This window comes from Psittacula echo (assembly GCF_963264785.1).
Source record: "Psittacula echo genome assembly, chromosome: 3".
Lineage (NCBI taxonomy): Eukaryota > Metazoa > Chordata > Aves > Psittaciformes > Psittacidae > Psittacula > Psittacula echo.
In genome coordinates, this window is record NC_137736.1 from 123607166 (window position 1) to 123631543 (window position 24378).

The following is a 24378-nucleotide window of genomic DNA, read 5'->3' on the forward strand; positions in this document are numbered from 1 at the left end:
ATGCAGACAGCAGTATGATGAAAGAATCAAACCAAGCCAGAAACACTTTATTGTAGGACAAGAAAGCTCTTCCTAAATAGAAATGGTTCAAAGCATGATCACGGAACAGTTTGGAGGTTTTGGAAGGGACCTTAAAGCTTATCCAGTTCCAACCCCCTGCCACAGGCAGGGACACCTTCCAGTAGACCATGTTTCCCAAAGCCCTGTCCAACCTGCTCTTGAACACTTCCAGGTATAGGGTAATAATCCTCTGCATTACTTAGGGACTGAGATCATGTCATATCTATGCAAAGTACATTAAAGAGCCTAAAATCAACTGCATTTGAGTCTTAAGTTTTCAACCCAGAAGGCTTCTGTGCTTTTGTGGAGGGAGGAGTGAGGCGATGGAAAGGACAATATTAGAAGCTTTGGGTTTTTATATCCAGCAAGTTTATGGAAGCTTTTAAAATTATGAGGAGCAATCACGAGCTAGAGGCGGAAAGAAGCCGGTGGTTGAGTATGTAACTGAGATGAGTGTGATTCTTTGTATTCATCGTGTGCCAGAGAACTCAGGAGAAATGTGAGGTGTTGATGGCACGGGTGAAATTGTAGCAGAAGTGAAATCAAGACACAAGGAGTAGCAGATAGAAAAATAATAATCTATCACAGAAACACTGTGAGGCAAATTCCCTGACAACAAAACTCTATTGAAGGCGAGGTATTGAAACCGTCTGGGAATTGGGCCATAAAAATGAGATGACAAGAACTGCACGTCCATGGAGAGGTGCTGGAAACTCACTTAAGTCAGTTAAATGCAATGGTTCCTTCTTTAAATAAAAAAGAACAATAAAAAAATGCTCCATGATGTGTTTTGGGGTGACCTTTCTAGTTGAAAAGTCAAGCCAAGTGGCGAGAGACGGAGAAAGAAAAGGGCTAAGGAGAGTTAAACTTATAAAGACAGCAATGACTTGGGAATTGAAGCACTGCTATAGAGGAATGTGGATGTGAATGGTGCAAATTTACAGGGCTATTTTTGATGAACTGTAGGAGGAATTTCAGATTTTCAGCACCTTTCTTTACAAAAAGAAAAACCTTCATCTGGTGGGAATTCAGTCAATTTCCTGATGGGTTTTTTGGCCATTTCCTATGTTGCAAGGTTACTAATGGTAATTACAGACCCTGTTTGTACCTTGTGGCTCTAACTGTGCAGAAAGGTTTTCTTGCCTTGTGTGCCCCTCCCAGTAGAGGGTTTTTAAATGACTGGCCCTTGGTGCCCTTGGTAGGAGTTGCTGCAATACTCGTGAGCAGATTGAAGCCACCTTTCCCTATTTCTTTCTTATATAGTAGCCACTTCTCACTCATATTTTGCTATCTCCATTCCCCGTGACAATAAACCACAATTTCAGTGTTCATTATAACAGCTCTTACTACAACGCCATTGTGAAGGAGCCTATTTTAAGGTGTTTTATTAAAAGGTCTAACAAACCTGCTCCTTTTGAGGGTTTCACACAAACAGAGAAGGTATAAAGGAGACAAACCAATTCAATAACAGTTGTAAAAAAAAAGTCACAGTTTTTCAAGCCAAAAAAAAGCTTTGATTTTGTTTTAAGGGAGGAAGACAGCGCACTGAAAAGCAATCAGATGCTCTGTTCCTTTTATCTCTCTCCAGTGTGAAATTGCCAATATGCCTGATTCAATACAGCAAAATAGCTACCAATATTCAGTAGATCTCTTACCTGCTACTACTGCTGCTTAGCATAAAACCACTTCCTTCGCTATTGCTTCCACATTCAGCCTTTAGGTTTTGCACCTCTCAGGCCTTACGTTTAACGTATGTAAATTTCGGCCAGTGAGTAATCCCATTGGTATTGAACTCACATGAATGGATTGAAGCCAGTGAGTTTGGTGGGTTTAAACACATGTTTAAAATCAAAGTGGTACTTAAATCTCTGCGGCTGACTTAAACATAGCTCAATTATAAGACACTCCAACCTTTCCCCCCCCACTTCCCTCTTCCATTTCTGTTCAGTAATTTCTATGCCTTTTGCTGACAAATAGGAAGTGTGAACTTGGTCTGCTGCCATCACGGGAATAGATTGGGAGAGCATTAAGTGGATTTTTTTTAGGTAGTGTTTTAATTTCCGGGAAGAGTGCCACAGCAACTATAAAAGTCTTTGGAACTGGGATTCTGTCATTGCGAAGTTCATTTGGGAAGTTAAAGGGACAAAACCTGTAGAGCAGTCTTAGCAAAGTTAGAACTGTCAAAATAGGAGTCGGACCCCTTTTTTCTTTACCCAGTTGCAGGTGTATTCACAGCGATGCAGCATCTCTTGCTATCTCCTGTAGTCTCTCTTCAGCTGAAGAATTTGCTTGGTTATGCTTGTGCTAGAAAGCAAGTGAGGAATTAATAATAAAAGGCTGTTTTCAAGCTTCTGCATCAGTATTATGATTTGTAGGTTATCAGAAACTGTGCAAAGAGTCTTCCATCAGGCTCACAGTTTTGAGAGCCACAAATGTTATGTTACATTACATCCCTCTAAACCAACCTGCAAAGCTCACAGCACATCCATCCTCAACTACTGCACCATAGCTGTGTTGTGCTGCAACACAAACCCCGGGCACAGCATCTGAGGCTGAGGTCTAAGAGTCATAGAGCAGTAAGATATTATTAGTAAGTTCAGGATTTGGCCTTTCAGGAGAGAAATGCCAACATAATGCAGTTCAGTCCTTGCCAATACATTTCCATATGTATTTGCAGTGAAAACAACCAAGAACTGATGGGTGTTTTCTGATCTTCTTCTTCTGACTGGTAATAAATAACAATACCGTGGTACAGCATTTAGAGACTCTGTTTCTGTTCTTTAGTGGTCAGAAGGACTCAGTTTCTGAGAAACTCAGCCTGTAATTACAGATTTCAATGTTTGGTTTGTGGGTTTTACCAGTAAAAACCAGTTTAGATAGTCAAAACCATATTTTACCATCTTGCTACAAGTGACTGACTTTTTCTTCTTGGTTTCTGTTGCATATAATAAAGTGAAAAGACAATTTCTTAATAATTTTGTCAAAAATACTTTAAATACATGTTTTATTTCTGATATTTTCTATATTTGCTCTGTCTGCAAATATGTCTGTTTGCATACTGGTGCATATATATACATTGTTTTTCCAAGAGGCTTAAATCCCAGCTCATGCTGTTCCATGAAGCAGAGCACTATCATTTATTTACACTTTCTCAACTCTGCTTAAGTTCTAATATATTTCTATCTTAGTAAAGATGAACCCTCTGAGTAAGCAAACATTACCATCTGATTTCTGTTCCTATCTCACCCCTTCGTTCTTTTCTTTCTCTCCCTTCCTTCTTGCCTTCTTGCACTGCCCCATTCTTTTATTCATTCATTCTGACCTCACAATCAATCAAAACACTTTTAAAACTAGAAGACAGAGCTTTTCCAAAGTTCTCTGGCTGCCCAAATGGAGACATTTCAGCACATCCTGATTTCCCGGAGATTAGGTGACTGATGGATCGAATACGTGACTCCTGGAGGTGTCTGAATCACTTCCTGTGGAAAGAAGACAAGGAAAATCACAATCAGTTTCGAATCCCCAAGTGCGTGCCCAGTTCAGACAGATGCGGGTTGCCACTTGTACGTGTCCCACTAGCTGTGGTAACTATTAAATGAGTCACACATAACTGAGACTTTCTTTTCACTGGCAATTGTTCTAAGGAGCGTTTTCCTGCAGTCCATTAAGTTACATCTCTTTTGTTCAGTGAAAGGATGCATGAAGTAGGCACATTAGCCTTTTGGTGCCCAAAGATCCTACCTGGATCCTTAAGGCTGGAAGTGGTTCTGGGCAACCTGATCTAGTTGAAGATGTCCTGTTCAATGCAGGGGGGTTGGATTAAATGAGCTTTGAAGGTCCCTTCCAACTCAAATTATTCTATGATTCTATGTCCCTGCTCATTGCAGGGGGGTTGGACTTGATGACCTTTGAAAGTCCCTCCCAACCCAAGTTATTCTATGGTTCTGTGATTCTATGATTCTATTTCTTTTCTTGTCTCTCCCAGGTTATTCCAATCTGACCACCACACAGTCGTCATTACTTTAATGTTGAATACTCAGACCAGGGTGCCATGGATGTAAAAGAAAGGAAGCCGTATCGATCTCTGACTCGGCGCCGTGACACTGAGCGCCGCTACACCAGCTCTTCAGCCGAAAGCGAGGACAGCAAGGTACCACAGAAGTCCTACAGCTCCAGCGAGACTCTGAAGGCTTATGATCAAGACTCCAGGTTGACCTACAGCAACAGAGTCAAAGACATGGTTCACCAGGAGGCTGATGAATTCTGCCGAGCAGGTGAGCCCATTTTAGCAGATGCTGCTGCAAGTAGCATGAGTTAATCTGGGGTTGGGTGGGAGGCTACCTTTGAAGGACTCTGATCCCAAAAGCAAGATATAAGGAAAGAGAGAAATAAGGAGGATCTTCATATATTGCACATACATAGGTTTTGCGCAAACCAATGTCCTTAAGCGGGATACCACTAGTCCGTGAACATTAACATCTACTAAGTCACAATTTCTGTGCCTTAGTCTTTCTGCCTCCAACAGCCCTTTGACACTTCTCAGTATGAGACCTGACCCTCTGTTCACATGCTGCACACTACTGACATGGTACGGAAAGTCCCTGCCTGCTCAGGAGACTATTTCACTATGTCATGAAGGAAGTCAGCAAGGATGCCAAGGCAGAAGGCAATGAGGGGAGAGTTCCACTGTCCACACTGTCCATCTGGGCTACAGCAAAACCCAAGAAACATGGAAGAAGGAAGATGCAGATAGAAAATAACACCCTTGGCATTGTACATGGCCTGCAGGCCGTCCATTTGAGATGGGAACATGCTTCAATATTAGAAGAGTGGGAAAGAACCATTTTTATGACTTAGAGGAGTCGATTTAGTGAATTTGGGTCACAGTAGCTATGAAAATGTGGAGGTTCAAGGGTCAGCATGGGCTCCACAGTCCTAAAAGAGATTCCAGATAGGCTCTTTTTTATTGCTACCCTGATGTCAGTGCAGTTTTTCACTGCTGCTGCTGCCTACGTGAGGCAGATTTCTGGCTCCTGCTATAGTCTCATCTCCTTTTTCCTGTAGAGACACAAGTGTCTTAGTTCAGAAACCAAGCAGAGCTTCACATAAATTAGTTTTAGAAGTCTATCAAAAAAAGCACAAAGTGGCAAAGTGAGTCAAATCGAGTAGGCAGCATTCCAGACAATGAACATAAAATAGCTGACCCAGGCTTCTCCGCGCAGCTTGGAGAAGCTGGTTGTCCAAAAGGAATGCATATAACTGCACTCATTTAACTTGGGGGCTGCTTAATTTCACTCTTCAAACACCATGCACTTGTGGTTTTGGTGCAAGACTCATCTTGAAGACACGTACAAGCAAAATGACTTGCAGCAGTATCTTTGTGCACATGGCTTTGGTGTTTGTGTTTCAGGAGAACTGCAACAAGCAATAATAAACAAAAGGGCCAATAGGTGTTGTAAGTAATACTTTGGCATCATAAAAGGAGTTTTCCTCTTAGGAACTCTGAAATACTTCATCCTCTCTAAGGAATCTACAAAGTTATAAAGAAAAGGGAACCTTTTAGGTCATTGAGTTTGCTCACTTCATACAATATATTCACCGTGCAGGATAGATGTGAATTAGTATAGGTCAGCGGTTTTCAACCTGAAGGTCTATGAGGCCGTGCAGGTCCACGGACTTCTCCTAAGAAGCCCACAAAAGACAAATAAGATAAAGCCAGTCTATTGACAGGGAGTATAAATTTGCTGTAAACAAGTTCATCTTTCCCTAGGAAAATTGTGTAAGGTACTAAGAAATAGTGAAAAACACTGATCTAAATGGCTGAAATTAATTGAGAAGAGCTTAAGATTAACCATGTCAGGGCACCAGTTCTGCTTCTGATTTATCATAGAATCATAGAATGGTTTGGGTTGGAAAGGACCTTAAGATCATCCAGTTCCAACCCCCTGCCATGGGCAGGGACACCCCACACTAAACCATGGCACCCAAGGCCTCATCCAACCTGGCCTCGAACACTGCCAGGGATGGAGCATTCACAACCTCCCTGGGCAACCCATTCCAGTGCCTCACCACCCTCACAGTAAAGAATTTCTTCCTTAGATCCAATCTAAACTTCCCCTGTTTCAGTTTGAACCCCTTACCCCAGATTCTTCAATTTATAGTTTTCTCCCAGTTTATCCTCAAAACTGGCCTGAAGATCTTTGGCAGACTCTGTGCCTCATTTTCCACTGGCAGAAAGCCATGAGTGCACCTCACTTTGTGCTGCTGCTTGGCCTCATGCCACCTGAAAGCAAACCTCATTAGCCTGCTTGACATCAACAAGGCAAAGTGAATTTTTCTCCTGCATTGGTTTGGGAGGCAGAAGGAGGGAAACATTTCAAATTGACCAAATAAATTCAGTAAATAAACAAGTCAGCATTTAAATGGTTTTAGCTCAAGTGAGAGTGCCAGCAAACGTGCAAGTCAGCACAGGAAAAAATAGACCAGATCTGAATTAAAAAGTCTCAGATATTTATTATCTTCCTTTTATTGACTTGAGTTCTTCCAGCTTAAAAGGCAACGGTGGGCATAGAATATGAAAATCAATGCATCTCCTGCTGTTTATTGCAAATAAATTTGATTTTCAGTTAATTGTAGCAGTCATTTTTCATAATTTATGAGCTGCTGTAATGGGAGAGCATCAGTCATGCTGCACATTGATGTGTCTGATGATGTGGCTTGTATCACGGGAAGGTGGAACTCGCCATCGGTGACTCAAACACACAAGCAAAACCAGAAGATGACCTTTTACAGTACTACATGGAGGGTGGCTTTAAAACTATCTTGGCCTTGCACAAAAGCCAAAACTGGAGCAGAGGAATGAGGTCTCTGGGGAGATACTGCTTCCTTGTGTTAACAACATAGGTCAAGTTCATTTGCTGCCTCATGCCATGGAGTGGCAGAGGACACTCTCTCACACCACTTTGCAATCAAGTTAAATGGATTCATTTGCCACAAGCTTGCATTGTGCTTCCCAAGCAAGGCCCCGGTGTTTGATGGAGGTGTGAGCCCTAAGCAACCTTATCTGTCCACTCTGTGTGAAAGCTTCAGTTTTGTTCAGTCAATTAAAAAGGTGTGAAGTTCATGAAAGCTTTATATAGTCTGAGTATTATCAGCTGTAGATCCGTAACCAGCTGAGCCCTGGTTATTTCTTCCTGATGGCAAACAGTTCTTTCTCTAAGCTTTACATGGAAGCGTAGCTCCATTATTCATCTTGCATTCAAACACCTTCTTGCTCTCTATGAGCTGCAAAGTCAACTAAACGAAAAAGTGCAGTAAAATAGCATCTACTTTGGGCCAGCTGGTCATTCAATGCATGTGTGCTATAATACAGACCTTCCCCACACAGCAGGGCTCATCGAAAAGCCAGGGTGTTTCCTCAAGTGCTAAACCAGACTCTGGAAAAGTATAAATCTGACTGTTTCTATTGGATGCACATTTTCCACTGTGTGATATTCAACATCAGCAAACGGAAATGTGAGGAGAACCACATGATTGTGTGGTTTTGAGAAGGGACAGAATCGGAACTCAGTTTAGGATACAACCTCAAGGTCCAGACCTGACGAGCAGATGTCAATAATGAGTAGACATGAACTTGAGTGGTCAAATGTAGGTTTGGGCCCAAACTTTGCTGGAGATCTCACTTGGATTTGTCTCCTTTGAGCATGTCTGTGCTGCAAACACTGCTCAGTTCCTTAATCCATCCCATCAAGGCATAGTGTAACAGGATCACGAGTGCGTTGTGCCGTATAAATGCACAGAGCCGCTAAAGGCATTCAGGAGTGACCAAGCTCTTTTAAAGACATTCAGGGCTGAAAAACAAAAGCATGCATTAATAAATAAATGTGGCTTAAAGTGGAGCTGCTCATTGCTCTCCCCATTGTGCAACTTTCCAAAGTGTGATAATGTTTGAAGCCTTTTTCATGTTGATTTGCTCTGATTTTGAAGTTCTGCAGGTAACTAGGCATGAACTCACTCAAGAGTCGTTCTTCAGGTTGTATTTTTAGTCAGCAATTACACGTATTCACAGCCAAATAACCTCTGCTGTGACTGTCAGAATGAATAGCTAAACTGAGTCAAGGTGTGAGTGGTCAGCAAGGGGAAAGTGAGATTGCCAAAGGAAATTTAAATCCCCAGTATGTAATTTCAGGGGTTTCAATGAGCAGAATTCACTTGAATTTCCTATTGCAGTAAAGTTGCCAAGTGTATGGTAGGACTTTTGATCATTACATGCCTCATTTTGCTTCTCTCCCGAGAAGATTACTTTTTGCCTCTCATAAATAATTCCACCATTTCTCTGTCTGTCTTTGCTTTCAAATTTGATGATTTCATTGAACATGCTCTGTGTTTTTGTCAGGTTCCAGAAGCAGGAATGCAGCTTCTTTTTGGTCTTGACATGGTCACTTGGTCTTACACTAAGCAAGACCACAAAAGAGGGGAATCTTTGGTATGATATTGTTCCATCTTTGGTGTGATATTGTTCAGTCTTTAGTATGATTTATTCAAGGCCAGGTTGGGTGAGGCTTTGAAGGACCTGGTTTAGTAGAAGGTGTCCCTGCTTGTGGAACTACGTGAGCTTTAAGGTCCTTTCCAACCCAAACCATTCTGTGATTCTATGATATATAGGACACAAGAACTGCTGTGCCCCACTTGAAGGCTGAATGATTCTGCCCTTGACTTGTGTGATGTGAACCAATCCCCTATTTGAGAGTAACCAGGCTGCTGTGTTTCCTCTCAGGAGCCAACTTCTCTTTGCGAGAGCTGGGTCTTGAAGATGTGACACCCACACACGGGACTTTGTACCGGACTGATATTGGGCTGCCGCACTGCGGCTACTCCATCAGCACCGGCTCGGATGCCGACACGGAGGCAGACGTGGTCATGTCACCTGAGCACCCCGTGAGGCTCTGGGGACGCAACACCAAGTCCGGACGCAGCTCCTGCTTGTCGAGCCGGGCCAACTCCAACCTCACCCTCACCGACACGGAGCATGAGAACACTGAAACTGGTAAGTGGAGACAGCGCATGTGATATTAGCCTTGGGCTCTACCGGGAATGCCTCTTCTTACCACTCCACCTTAATCTTCCTTAGGTTTCGTGTTGGGTTTTATTAATCAGACTCAGTGAAAACACTCTTCTAATAGCCCCATGTCGTGGCCTTTTGTACTGTCCTACGGAGTGTTTGTTAATAAACTGCTGGAAAAGATCCTGCTTATTTATCACAGCGACAGAGATCATTAAGTGGCTGTAATGCTCTCCCTGCTTTTTGCAGCTACCTTTCAGACAAAAAAGCATTTAAATCTCCCCTCCTCTGGCCGATGCTGCTCTTATCTTTGCTACAGATTTTTGGGGCACATAATTTCCTTCTTTTCCTTGCTGGTTCCTTGACAGGAGCCGTTTCATTTATGCAAATCAACTGACTGCTCTCTGAAGGAAAACGATGGTGAAATCTTTTTAGAAGCCTCTTTCTTTGTGCGAAATAAAAGCTGAAGGTCACAGATTTTTTATCTCTCTAACTCTGTCTCCCCAGCTGCGGGGACTCCTGCCTGCGTTTTGTAGGTCTGCGAACCTTTTGGTCAGCAGTTCTGCTAAGCAGTGTAGGAGAAGAGAGAGGGTTTTGATTCAATTGCAGCTTGACCTGGGAGTTCACACAGCCCTATATGCCTTTGCACCTTTAATTCAATTATGGCACAGCCTGCTTCTTAATATAGCCGCTGTGTACAAGTCATCGGGAGCTTGAGCTCAGCGCAGAAAGCTGATGTGAAATGACTGTGTTGCTTGTTCTCTTTATGCTTTTTGCCACAGTATTACAGTGACAAATGATGATAACTTTTCCTTGGGAAGCCGTGACATGGTGAGACATACACCACCCACATGATTTTATGTTTAACTCCCAACAAAATTACAGTAGAAGCTTAATAAGTTTCTGCTCGGAGATAATGATATATTAGGTAAAGTTCAAAGACAAACAGCCTTGCTGTTTAAAGGATGTACAGAAGAGCCTTTTTAAATTATCTTTACGGTATTTCTTTACTTAGTGTAGTGTCTTACAGGGTTGCGCCCATTTGAACAGGCAGACACGCACTGCCAAGATGATATTGTTTTCCTTCCAAGCCTTGTGGCTGGATAAAAACCCAGAGGGATCATCACGGTCAATTAGAGTTTTGCACATTCCCAAGAAATCGCTAGGAAACAAACCAAATGCAAACACCTTGCACATCCGTCCCATTCACCTGTATCCGAAGCTCGCTCTTGTGCTGTCCATGGTGGTGTATGAGCAGCTGTGATCCTATCCCATACATTTTTCTTTCTATGCCTACTAAGAAAAGCATTTTTGTTAAGAGGGAAGCATTACTTTAGCTGCTGGAGTCTTTATCGCTGTTTTCCGTAATGCTATCTCTACACGTGCAAATGCAACTTCGTACCTACAGATCACTTACAAATGAAATTACATTAGCAACAACACATTAGCAACAGCACAAGCCTTGAAAGGCTTTACTGAAAGTAAAAACAGAGGCAGTGGTACTCCTGTCAGGATTGAGTCAACCTTCAGTTCCTCTTCCCTTAAATTCAATGACACGCTAACAATCTGGTGAACCACCATTTCATAGCAATTAGAAAAGGGAAGACAGAAAGGTGGAGAACATACGTGAAGGGTTTTTAAGTGCTTTACAAATGTAGCAGGAGTTTCTTTGGGACCAAGGCATTTGCAGTCTTGGATGTTGAGTGTTTGGAAGGAGAAAGGCTAAATCATACTAAAAAATGCAGTCTGTGTAGCATAAGTATAATCTAGAATGGTGGTGTCCAGTATGTAGTTGTATTGTTTATATTGACAATAAAAGAGGTGGGGGAACTTGCGGGAAGATATGATCCAACCTATGTTGTTTGAGATCTCCACCTGGTGCTTAAACGTCCCCGGGTAGATGTCAGAGACATCGGCCAGGTTCAGGTCAGGAAAACCTGCCCAAAGCTGAAAGACATCATTTCAATATAGGGACTGCAGTTGAAACAGTGGTATAAATGTATCCAAATAACAGTCCAAGGGGAGAAGAGGAGTAATGAAAAGTGTAAATGCAAACAAAATGTGGACATTTTTGGTTTGTAATTTGGCACAGATAAAGGTGTGAGAAACTTTTGCACATAAACCTCTCCCATCCTGAAACCTGCTGATGGAGCAAATGAAGCCTGAGATCCTCTCAGAAGCTTGGTATAGCAAACACAAAGGTTGCTCTGTGTTTCCTCCCTCTGCACGTAAGCAGTTACACTGGGCCCTCCACTATAGCTATTACACAGGCTATTCTGAGAAATCCCAGATTTATAGGAGAAATGTTTTCAAGAAGACATGAAGTTTTGCTAATGGTAGCATAAAGTAACATAATGCTATGACTCAGTTTACAGGATACTTTTATTAGTCAATATTAATTGTTGACAGTATTGATAGAAGTTATAGCCTTTAGCTGAAGTCAATATGGAGCTTTATGAACCTGCCATCAATAGAAGATTTTATGGGGCCCATTAAACCAACTTTCCCAATGAAGGTTAACATCAGCAATTTTTATGCTCTTCATTATTTATCCAAAATAAATAATTAGAATTTACTTCTGATGTTTGTAAATCCAAAGCTGTCAAAGCACGATTCTACCAAGACTTTTATTGTTCTTAGAAAATGAGAGGTCTGGCTCCCTCGAAAAGCAGGTTTGCTTTTATTTCAGGAGTAGTGATGCCTTGAAGGAACAGATACGCTGCTCAGTAAGTGCAGCCACAATCCTCCCCTCTGTCTTTAAGGAAACCGATGAAGTGCTCTGGTTCCATGGCATATTACAGTCCATAAATCACTTGTACAGGCAGCTGGCATGAAAAGCCACGTGCTGCTTTATCTAAACTATACCCAGGCCTTCCAGGGGGTTGAATACTCTTGCTAGGTTAAGAATTTGTTTTCACTGAAGAGTTAGCTTGAGTTATAACTCTGGCATTGCCCTGAGCTCAGATCCTGCACACCCAAACAGCTCCAATGGCCTCCTTTCCATTGGGCAGTGCTTTTTGCTCAACCTGGATGGTCTCTTTGCAGAATAAGGGGAAAGAGGGAACAACTCAGGTTACTGCATCTTGTCTGGGGATAATGCAATCACTCTCTGCAGCCAATATAGCAGTCACTTCGAAGAGGTTATCCTGCAATATGATCATCGTAGTTAAGCTGATATTGTGAACTCCCATTAACAGTTCGGACCCACGCACAGGGAGGAGTTTGGTTCCTGGAAGAGTAGCAATGGTATTCGGAGAACCTCTTTCTTACACTAGATCATACTGTTTCTCAATAAGACTGATTTAAGCAAAAGAAGTTCCTGAAGTGGGTGGTCATTTGGATCTGAGCCTGGAGTTAACTGGCATTACCTTAAGCAACCCTGAAGAGGCTTTGTACTGAGCCAGCAACTGCTTAATATAGAGAAGAGCACAATGAAGGAGAACAAGGTAATAGTCTTCCAGAAACCGAGTTATTTTGCACTTTGTTACTTTGAGTTACTTTGAGTTCAATCACAAACTAAAAGTAAAATACTCATAAAGATATGAAGTAGAAGTACTGAAAAAATACAGTACCACAGAATAATTTATGTAGGAAGGTACCGCTGAGGTCTCTGGTCCAGTCTCCTGCTTACAGCAGGGATAACTGAGGTCAGATTGGGTTGCTCAGGGCCTTGTTCAGTTACACTGTGAGTACCTCCCAGGATGGAGAGGCCACCACCTCCATGTCCTGGTTCTGATGCTGACCACGCTTGTTGAGAACAGCTATTTTCCTAATAGGCAGTCAGAATTTCCACTGCCACAACTGTCATCCACTCACTGAGCATCTCGGAGGACATTCAGACTCCACCTTCTGTATATCACAATACCTGAAAGAGTTAAAAGACAGCAGTGAGGTCTCCCTTTAGCAACCTCTTTCATCAGCTGAACAAAGCCACCTAGATCATCCTCTCCTTGTAAGCAGTCTGTAGGCAGTTAGGCACTGGAGGAGACAGTCAGAGGAACTCCAGTGCCAAAAGTTTTTAAGCGTAAACTAGACAAATAGCTGCTGAGAATGGTCCATATTGAATGCTGTCTCTGCCAGCTGTACAAGCCTCCCTCTTTCCCCAGTTTCCATAGTTTGTAGCATTGCTGTGCTTTCTTTGACTTCAGGGCCATGCAGAACTGGTTAGACCGGGCTTTGAACACCTCAGGCTTTTGTACTGATGTAGAGGTGGACAGTGTTTGTGTGTAGGCACCCATGAATATTTCCTTTAGGTCTATGAGGGAGATCTTACACCAGACTCACCCAAACTGTTATGAATCATGCTGGCAGTCCCCAGATAGATCCAAACATGAAAGATTGGCAGGAAATGTAGATATTCCCATACAGAATCCCTTCCCACAAAGAAAACAACCAACCAACCAACCAACTTCTTTTTGCCCTACATTCAATGTGATAACAAGCATGTTTAACTTTCACCTATTCCTAAGTAGCTGTGGCAAACTAAGGATCCACTTTAGTTTTAATCTGGGCTTAGTGTTAATACCCATCAAGGCACATATGAGAAAGAGCAGGAGAGTGGGGGAGCAGTTTTCTTCATTAGCAGGACAAGTCAGCAGTGATTTATGCTGTGTACATGTGCACAGTGGAGCTGATGTTTCTCTCTGTCATCATCTCTTCTTGGGAAGAATGTGGGCAGTATCAAGCGGCCAGAAGGATCTCACAGGCAGGATGAATTACATCAGATGGCTCGAGACAGTTCAACCGAGCTGGAGATGCTCAATTGTAATGCATTGTGTAAAGAAATTCTTGCAGCAGAAGTGTTGCTGAAGTGTGGGCATTTTCTTATCTACTGGACTGAGACATTAGCAAACAGGAGCTAAAATTCCAGTTCTAACCGTCCTGGAAGCCAAAATTCAGGCTACAGGACACTTACTGTCAAATCGCGCTGTGCTGCTTCTTTCCATCTTCACCATTCAATGTAGGCAACATTCTGCAAACAATTCTGCATGCATTTCATGTGTGCAGAAGGGGTGAGAATGGCTCTGCTGGACTCAAAGCTCCCATTTAACAATGAAGTGGATGCAGGTACAATCAGCCCCAACACTCCCACCATGCATTTGTTGGTCACCTCGTTTCGGAAGAGCAGTTCAATCTCAAGGTTCATTTGTCTTTGGCTTCACCTCTGAAATCACCAGTCAGTGCCAAAAGTGGTATGGTGACTATAGCAATACAGACACTCACTCACTGGTGACAAGATTAAGAGCACCAATTCATTTTACTTTGCTGGACCCACATCCTACAGAGAGGAATAATTTTTCTTTTAGTCACTACTGTTCAGGGATGCATTTAAATGAGTTTTAAAACTGTTAAGCAAACAACCAGCCCAATATACAGACCCATTCTCCAAGCCTTACCAACCTGACCAGAAAGGCAGTGGATACATTGTGGTTATCTTTTGCTTTCCCATCAAATAAATTGCCTCATAGGCTTTTGTAAAGCTGAAGCATACTGGCAACCAGGATAGCTCTGCCTTCTCTACCATCACAGATCCAACCCTGAGCCATTTTAATTGACATAATGCATGATTTAAAGAGCATTTCTTGCAGTAACTGCCACACTTTCTGCTTCCACACTGCTTAAGCCATTTACTGCTGCTAGAAAGAGTGCTTAAGGAACTGCATAGGAAAGTATAGGACTTGATAGAATTGAATGCTTAGAGAAGATATTTGGAAACACAGGGGTACATTAGAGCAGGAAATAATGAAAGACAAGTCTTTCAAACAAGGAACACCAAAGAAATGTTATCATTTTATTTCCCCTGGGTAGTTAAAAATCTAACTGATGAGCGAAACTCGTTCAATGGTGTCTGATACAGACCTCATTGAAGCCTTTAAATTCTCCTGTTACCATCAGCAGTGTTAGATCATGTACTAAGTGTATGGTGGCGATCAGCTCCTAGGTGTATGGTGGTAACTGGTTTTGCTAAGCAGTCAGCATGCCAGTGGTGTGAATCCCAGTACTCTTGGTTAACTATACCACAACATGCTGTTTGCCGCTTGATTTCTTGCATCCATTTTGACTTCTTATGAAATCAGAAAGCGGTCTCAATGATCAAGACACATGGTCCAGAGTTTCATCAGCTTCTTACAAATATTTTCTCTTCAGAGCTGTTTTACCATAGCTAGGGGAGCTCTAGGCAAACAGTAACTATTTGAGTGAGTTTCTCTTCTTCCCTTCGGCTGTTGAGAGCTCATCTCCTAACGTTGCGTATACTTGCTACCAAGGGCCTTGCAAGGTTTGCCTAAATGGCTCTGACCCTCTGCATAGGAAGGATTTTTACTCAGTTTTCTTTACATTCCCCTCCCTGTTGTCCAAATCATGTTGACCCAAATCACTAGCCCAAAATACAATCCAATGTATCAGTGCAATTAGCAGTGTCAGAATTAATGTGTAATCTTAGCATTACAAATGAGTTGTTCATATCCCAGTTGATAATCCATGGTGACTTTTTATTACCATGTTTTGATGAGTAATTTCCTTTCAGGCTTCATACATTCCTTTGTTAATATTATTACCGTGGTTGCAGCAGCATCATCTATTTTTTTATCCCTTTGAATTAAATAGTGTAGTATAAAGTGCTTCCAGTAAATGAGTGTGTGCCTCAGACATGCTTCTTCTGCAAACCATGTAGGTAAAAATGCGATACTCAGGCTCTGGAGAATTCAGAAAGGAGAGTTTTATCCCCAGAACACACATTCTTCACAATAAATTAAAAGCAAAAGGAATGTGCTGTGAGTTATACTTTATTCAGTTTCCCTGATGCCTTTTGAGTAGGGGAAGACAAGAATAAATTGGAATTACCCGGTCAAGATCAGGCATCTGGTGGCTGTCATCTTTCACTTGCCTCCTATCAGTTGTGACCTTAATATTAACAAGATGTTTCATCTTGAAGTAAAAATTAGCCAGAGCCCTGTACCACTGAAGATCCATCATCAGCTGCAGAAGTTAGTGAAGAACTACAAAGACGAGTAGCAGATCCAGAAGGGAATTTTCACTAAGCTTTGTCTGAGCTCCTCAAAACTCTTACGCTGCTCCTTCCCAGATAGGATTTGCAAGAAATTCTCCATTTTAACAGTACCTGGGATATTGCAGTCTACTGAAACCACCTTATAGAGGTGTTCAGAGACTTGGTGATCACTTGAAATGTGAAGGTCAGGGGAACGAATGTGCCTTCAGGCTCTCCAACCGTAAAGATACTAATATTCCTATGAAGAATATTAGTTCTTAAAAGGAGACTTGAGGTACATGACCATCCCAAATGCTACATTCTCCTCTGAAAAATGGCTCCCTGGAAGGCTGTTACATCTCCCTCACTTGTGAGCCTGCTTTCTAACCACTGACATTCTTGATGATGGATTCCTCATATATTCTGTCCTCTTATGTTCTTTGTCCTTTTTAGATATTAGCCTTGAGACACATCTTGAAAGTCAAAAGGTGAGGAACCACCTCCCTTCTTCACCAAATTGATAGGGTTGGGGAAGCAGACCCTTAATCTCCCTCCACATTCAGCCACTGGGTGTAAAATAGCCCTTCAGATGAAGATGGCACTGTCTCTCATGCAGGATTCAACCCTCTTGAGAGCTGATCATCCCTTTGGTAGCATCTAGTTCACCCCAGGGATCTAAAAGGAGCCAGTGGCATCCATGCTCCCAATTTTGGAGGTGAAGTTACATGGGATTAATCCAAAATTAGTATTTCAATTGCTGCGTTAGTGATCAGTATCTTGATTTTTTTCCACATTGAAAGAATTCCCACTGATTTCTAGGGCTAATCTCTCTCATCACTGGCCTCTTTGCCTCTAAAGGAAAAGAAGCCTTTCCATTTTCTTCTTTTATTATTTTTATTCCCATATGGTAGGTCCCATAGAGAATGTATTTTCTGTATTACTGTAATCTATGTCTGGAAGGATGCTGACATTAAAACCCTTCACAATGCTATTCTGCTGTAATGAACTGCAGTTCAATATAGGTTAGTGTGTAGGTTTCACATTATTATTATTGTGATGATGGTGAAATCATTAAGCAAGGAAAAAATGCCCAAACTCCAGAAACTCATTAATAGCCTGGATATGGGTGGAGAGGGCATGTAGAAACGGCATTAACGGGTAAGAATTTGCTGTTCTTTTCAATGATGCTGTTAATTTTTGTCCTTTCCTTCTCCTCTATAAACTGTCTTGTCATGGAGATTTCTTTGAAAGGAAAGTAATGGCATTTATTAATATTGCTGGTGAGTTGCCAAGTATTCTGGAGGTAAATCTGTGCATTTTTTATACTATTTCCGAGTACCATAAATAACTTCTTTCCGTGTGAAACACCCTAAGGTGAATACAGCTAGGTTCAGCAGTGTACGACCTATTGCTCTTTTGATAGCAATACTTGACTTCCAGCCTGGTTTTGGGGTGGGATTTGTGTGTCATTGCCAACGGGGAATGGCTAATGCCACAGAGCAAAGATTATGGTCAGGCCACTGAGGGCCAATCAGAGCTGGCGTGGACATCAGTGCTTGGGTCAGGATGGACCTGCAGCTTGATGGTCATTTGGAGCCCTCCTGGGATAGATGGAGGAGAAGCATCATGAAGAAGAGCAAAGGATTTAGAGGGGACAATAAATTCAGACAAGGAAATGGTGATGGCTAAGGTCTCAAATCGATCTGATATCAATCACTGTGGTTAAAGAACCCCATCCCTGCAGAGTTAAGCTTGAAGGTTAAACACAGCCCAGGGATCCAAAGCTTATCTTCCCTTTGCCTTTCCTCCTTTTTCTGATTCATCCTGGATTTGTAGAGGGGCTACACCAACATACAATAGGCAGGAAGTATTATTACACCATCCCAGCCTTTCAAAGAGGCACAGCATTATTTCCTACACAAGGAAAAGGTGTACCAGGCTTGCTTCCCAGTCTGGCATTTCCAGATACATGTCTGTACTTCTGAATTCCCATTTGGACCACCATATCCACTTCCACATCCAGACTGTTAGTTCACATCTGGTCTGGTCTCCTTCAATGCCCCTTGAGGCATCTGGTTTTTCTTTTCCAGGGAAAAAGTGTCTCTACACATAAGCAAGAACAAAGGGAGAAGAAAAAGCATGTTAGTTTTTCTACCCATGCCCAGAGGTGCGTGCTGAGATCCAAATAAAGGAAAGCGCAGTTTCTGCCATGAGAGTTTTGTTCATTAAAATCTCATTGCTTTATTTCTCAGAGGCTTTTGATTAACTTTTAGCAAAAATGCCATTTTATTCAGTTGAGGGCAGTGATTGAAAATGCAGCTGTGCCCTAATTCTGCAAAGTTTTCAGTGCTGCTTTGAACTGCCCCTAAAAACTTTCATTCTAGACTCTAGGTTTTGTCCATCCCAACACAGCTCATTTGGAAAAATGTATATAAAGAGGAAACAATAACTCCTATCTGGTGTTCACATCGATTCAACATTTTACAAACTTAAATTTTTCAATCAAAATCATTCAATAAGAAGTCTTTGCCACGAGTAACTAAGTTATGCAAAGATATTTAGGGAGCAGACATGTTATGGGACTCAGAGAAGAGCTCATTTTGGGTGGGCACTGGAGCGCAGCTCAAGGCATTTAATCCATGGCTCTCCTACAGACCGAGCTTAACCTTGGCAGTCTCACTTCATTTCTCTTTCTTTCTTTATCTCAGTTCCCTTTGTACAAACGAGGATGTTATTTCTATTTCTTTCTCTACCCCCTTTTAAGTTGTGCACCCAAATATTTTCTCATCAAACATAGATATAAACAGACAAAGCAGCTCTACACCAGTTCAACCCAGTAATATATTTAAGTGAATTTTCAGCGCTGAAGTGTTCAAAATACTGGCTTCGGCAGCCCCTCAAACAGACACTGAATATATTGGGGGCTGAAAAAGACCTGCTTTCTGTTGTTGCTATTGCTGCCGGGGCTGTGAGATGGTGAGCGTCAAACAACACAGCATAAGCCATTATACAAAAACCTCTCCTGGAGATCACAAGAGCTTCCTGGGTCCTCTAATGGTCACAGGCGCCCAGGGCACTTGCTGAACACAGTGTGAAAGGCACTGAAATGTGTCTTTCTCCCGCTGCAGCACCCAGGCAAGTGGCTGTTTTCCCCTCCTGCAGCTCTCTCTGTAGGCAAGACCTTTTCATGCTGAGCACAGCCCTCTTCTCGCTGCTGTATTTAATGACCCCCTGAAGTGCTACAGGGCTTCCAGAGCCAGCTTCAGTGGTGGCAAACTCAGAAGCGAACTGCTTCATCAAAATGACAGGTTTCTGCTGCATTCAGAGACACATGCTTTGATTTCTGCCCTGGTTCGGTCGCTTTGTAGTGGTGGAGATAGATAGAAATGTTAACTTTATTGTTTAAGTTAAATACATGTCTTCTTTTAATGGAGAAGTGGTTTAAACAAAATGGGAATTTATGGCAGCCTCGACAAAGGCTTAAGATCAGAATAATCTGTTAGAGACTTTTAAATAGGATTTAGATCATTTACAAGCAGCTATGTCAAAGTCTCATGGAAAGTCACAGTAACAATTGGCTGCAGGCTATGAGCAAGAACCTAGAGCTGTTCTGTGGAGCTGCCAGGTGAGCTCCTGAAAGCCATTGCGTCTTTTGCAGGCGGGAAGGGAGATGTTTTTCACATCAAGTCGTTCAGGTAGCTCCATGAGCATGTGCAGAGGTGAGAAATCCACCAGAAGTTGAAAAGGAGGAGAGAGGAAGATCTGCATGAATAAAACCAGAGACAAGACGTATTAAACTGAAAAAGGGTAGACTGAGATGAGCTCTTAGGCAAAAGCTCTTCCCTGTGAGGGTGCTGAGGCACTGACACAGGGTGCCCAGAGAAGCTGTGGTTGCCCCATCCCTGGCAGTGTTCAAGGCCAGGTTGGACACAGGGGCTTGGAGCAACCTGCTCTAGTGGAAGGTGTCCCTGCCCATGGCAGGGGTTGGAGCTGCATGAGCTTTAAGGTCCCTTCCAATACAAACCACTCTGGGATTCTGTGATTTAAATCTTTTCTTCATGACAGGGTGTCAGCACACAGAGCTCTGATTTCACAGATCCCATGTGATCACTGCTGTTCCACAGAGAACAGTTCGACCCATGGCAGAGTAGCAGAAATCCCACCCAACAGAAGATCTTCATCATTTGGGTCATATAAGGGCCAGTGGCTGAGGGTGGGATAACAAAAATACCCTAGGAGCTATTTAAGCCAGCATTGGCAGCCAGGAATAATCACTGCCAAGCTCTCTTGGAAATGCACCCCTGTTCCAGTTCCCCAGCGACAGCTAGCGCTGTCTTTGTTAACACCAGCTCGTTTTCCGTGCAAGACTTATTTTCTTCTCCTATCTCCAGCAGGTTCAAGTACTTTTATTACACTCGGCTCAGGAGGAGGGGGGTAAAATGATGACTGAATTTCAGTTTCCATTTAAACGCAGCTTCTTGTGAATTCCAAATAAATGAAAAACAACCCCTCTCCCTTCAAAAATTCCAGCAATCATGTGCTGAATAAGAAATCTGTTGTTCACCGTTTTCTCTTCATAAAAAATGTAAAAAGTAGGAATCTGAATAAATGCATGCTAAACTATATAATTGCCGAAATAAATATGTATAGATATAGGATATTCTTTGATTTAGCATAAAGCAGCAAATTATACCAATCAGTGAGAATCAACCAGTTTTAGAAGAAAATAACTGAAAAGCACACATGCAAAACAAGATTAAAACTGATTATTTAGATCAAGGTTCTCTGTTTGCTGGTTTAAGCCATTATTGTGATTTAGCTCAAGCCACCCTGCCATGAGCAGCTTAGGGACAATGATTTACCCTTCTCATATAACATAAGGAACATGGATGGACCAAGCCTCTCTCTCTAGACGCGTTCTTCATTTCATTCTAGTTGGTTTACGTGTTTGAAATAGGCCATTGTCAATCCTCAGCTGAAATAATGGGAATCTGGAATCCGACAAAATATCTCCAAGATGCTTTTCCTTTTGGGAGTCTTAGGATGGAAATTAAATTGAGACTCAATGCAACCCCAGAGCCAGGCTGCGATGCTAATTCCCCAGGAACTCGGAGGCTGCAAAAGCAGCCGTCGCCCCATATTAGAGCATGAAGGGAAATGTCCTCCTCTCTCTTAGGTACCACAGCTTTGGATAATTACATTCCACTTAACAAAATCCCCTTTACACATGCAGCTGGACGAGGTGTTTCTCCTCCATTAAATTGCTGTGTTTTGCTGCTGTGCTTTACCGAGCAGCTGTTAATGTTCCGCCCCAGAGGTGTCTGCAGTTCAGTGATGGGTGAAATGATTAAGGCTAGCAAGGCACTTGATCATTTGGAATGAAAGGTGCTACATAAACGTACCCCATTAGTTTTATTAATGCTCAACAAAGCAAACTTTACCTGTAGCTGGTTCTACTCCTCCTCATCACTTAATACGTGTTCCCTCTTGGTGACATGATTGGTAAATGCAACACATGTGTGGTTTGCTTGATGAATCCTTCAGCTTTCCCTAAAGAAGCCTGCTTCCCAGACTGATGATATGACCCATGCTATGCTGGGGGACTGCCATGAAAGGAGTGCTGTGTTTGTAGAAGTCTGAAGGAGTGTTAATCTTGGGCCGCTTCTCAGGAAAAGGAAGGGGATGACCTTGGGCATTGCAGGCACTTCCCCTGGTGTCAGGATGGTAGAAAACTTGGCATGGGATCAGTCTACAAACAAGAATAGGGAAAGGGCTTGGAGGAATGCCTCCTGATGGAGCTGTAGAGAAAACAGGTCTTTTTAGGCAAATCAGGCATCCGTCTTTCAGCATAACAGTGTGGTTGATAAGGAAAGGGGTACTTGCATGTTTGCAAGGTGCTGAGTTCTGCATGGCATTGACTCAAGCATCTAGGTAAAGGTTGACACAGACATTTAAGCAAACAGAATATAGATGTATATATTTGTAAATTATAGGTTTAAACCATATAATATGTGATACACAGCAGCTGGACAAACATGTTCTCCTTCTCCCCTCTGAACTCATAGTGTCCCTCAGCCCTACCTGCATATGTTTGGCTGTTGACTGTCCGTCATGGTTTCCCCTGTGGATAGTCCTCGCCATTCTATCTGCATAGGACCCCTTCTGCTGGTATGCTCTCTGCCCTCACATCATGACAAGTTTTCCTTCTTTGGTTGTTTTCCTTCTGTTGGGGCTGTGAATGGAGAAAGCAGAAAGCAGAGATCAACTCACAAAAACTCCATGGTTCCTATTAAGGCTGAATGGGATATTTTCATAACTCCCTTTGGTGGGGGTCATGCCTGTTTGTAGAGGGGTATCTTCTTTCATGTGAGCTGGTAGCAAATAGGCCGGTTCCCACATGAATTTTGAGTTAAGACTCCTTTTCCTGTTCCTATTAGACCTTGGGATTTGCATGAACTGAAGCAGAGCACTGGTGAAACAGTAGTGGACAGTCCTGTCCCTCTAGCATAAATGGATGGACCAAATCCTTATTTGGTCAAAAATTAGCAACGTTTTGACTAAAGAAAGAGGGGAAAGGGTGGAAAACAAAGATATTGCTACATTAATTGTTGGATAGAGCTTCTGGAGCCGAAGCGGAGGTATTTGGACTTTAGGTATTAGAACTCAGTACGATACTTTTCAATATTTAGTAGCTATCCAATGGAAAACTTAAAATCATGGTTGATAATGTGCATGGACACTAAAACTAGATAGAGTAGTAAAGCAGTACAAATAAAAAGCTGTAAGGACAGGGCCTAAACAGGCACAGCAGAGTGCAGGCAGATGCAACGATCTACAGCTGTATAGCACTGGAAAGCTATTGTATGCAGCAGGATGACAGCCTGGAGGTCTTGGCTCTGTAAAGTGTCATGGGGTCGGGGTAAGAAGCCTCTCAGCAGCATCTCTTGGTGTCTTTCAACTCAGGCCTGGATGTCTTGCTGGAAGACAAACAAAAGGAACAGAACAACTGGGTGAAAGCAGCTGTGATATAGAAGAGTTGAGACTAATTTCTCTCTGCAAGCAGCATGACTATGGAAAAGATCAGTTTCCAAAGGTGTATTTGAGAAGGGATTAGGGCATTTTCCCAGGAGATGTTTTTACCACCTCAGAACAGAAGCTTTTTTTTGGATACTTTTAGGAAGAGCCATTGTCTGGCCTCTGAAGCAAATGCAGCCCCCAATTGTTTTTATCTCAGCCAGTGGTATGGAGGTTTGTATTCTCAGCATCAGGTTATGGTTGGTCCCACATGAGCGCAAAGGGTAAGAGAAGATATTCAGGAAGTGTTCCCAAAGACACCTAGCATCTATTATTGCCCCTGAGCAGTACCCCAATAGATTCATGTGCCCATAGACAGTGACGAACTGAGTCCTTAACCTTCTTTTACCTCTTTTCTTCTGGAGTCTCTCACTGTAAGTAATGCTTTCCAAACCTTGAACGCTCTCACGAGCCATGCCCTGTTTATCACTGTCCTCCCTGAATTGGGTTTGTTTAATTCATTCTTGGCTTTGTCTAAAGCCTTTGCAAATACGTTTGCGTGCTTCAAGAGAAGAATGTCCAGACCATAGCTGAGATGGGGAGAGGTCAATACCTCTTTTCCTCAGCAGACACAAAGAGCAGATAGATTCTGCAGAGGAATCACTCTGATGCTTTCCTGGAGAAACTACTCAAAGGATCTCTCCCAGAGCTGCTTCACAGATTGATGTCTTATCAATGGTGGCATGTGGGGGTTGAGAGGATAGGAGGGACAGATGGTCCATAAGGTTCCTTTGAGCTACAGCCAGACTCAAAGAAGAAAAAAGGAAGATTGGTGGATTTCTGGAAGAGCTTATTTCCTCCTTGGACTTGAACAGGGTGTTGAAATTCATCCAAAAGACTCTGTAAAGCCTTTTGGATTCTAAGAAGAACACGACATAGATCTACAGCCTCATTCTTGCTTATTCGGCTGTAAAACAAGGGCTGTAAGGAAGGAGGGAGACAATAGGGTTTGCTTCCTTCCTGTGTATACGAGCTGCTCTCCAATTGGAAATCTACTGATAGGGCTCTTATGAAATGATTATTTCAGCATCATTTCTTTGGCACAAATATGTGATCATTCTGATTCCATGTAGAGAGTTACTTTGAAATGAGTATTTCCAAACAATTTTCCAGGAATAATTACACTGGTACATTTCCAAGTCCAGATAAGCCTAAGATTCCAGAATAGGATGGAAAAAACGCCAACTTAAAAATG

The 24378-nt window shown here is 42.4% G+C and overlaps 1 protein-coding gene across 1 annotated transcript in view; it reads left to right on the top strand.

Annotated features, from left to right (window-relative positions):
- Positions 1-4111: 4111 nt before the first annotated feature.
- Positions 4112-24378, top strand: part of TENM4 (teneurin transmembrane protein 4) — a gene marked incomplete at both ends in the record, with an annotated part of 363192 nt that continues 342925 nt past the window's right edge. Inside the window, 2 exons of the mRNA XM_080612995.1 lie at positions 4112-4334; positions 8837-9106. Of these exons, the coding sequence (XP_080469121.1) occupies positions 4112-4334; positions 8837-9106 (493 nt within the window). The remainder of the gene's footprint in view (positions 4335-8836; positions 9107-24378) is intronic.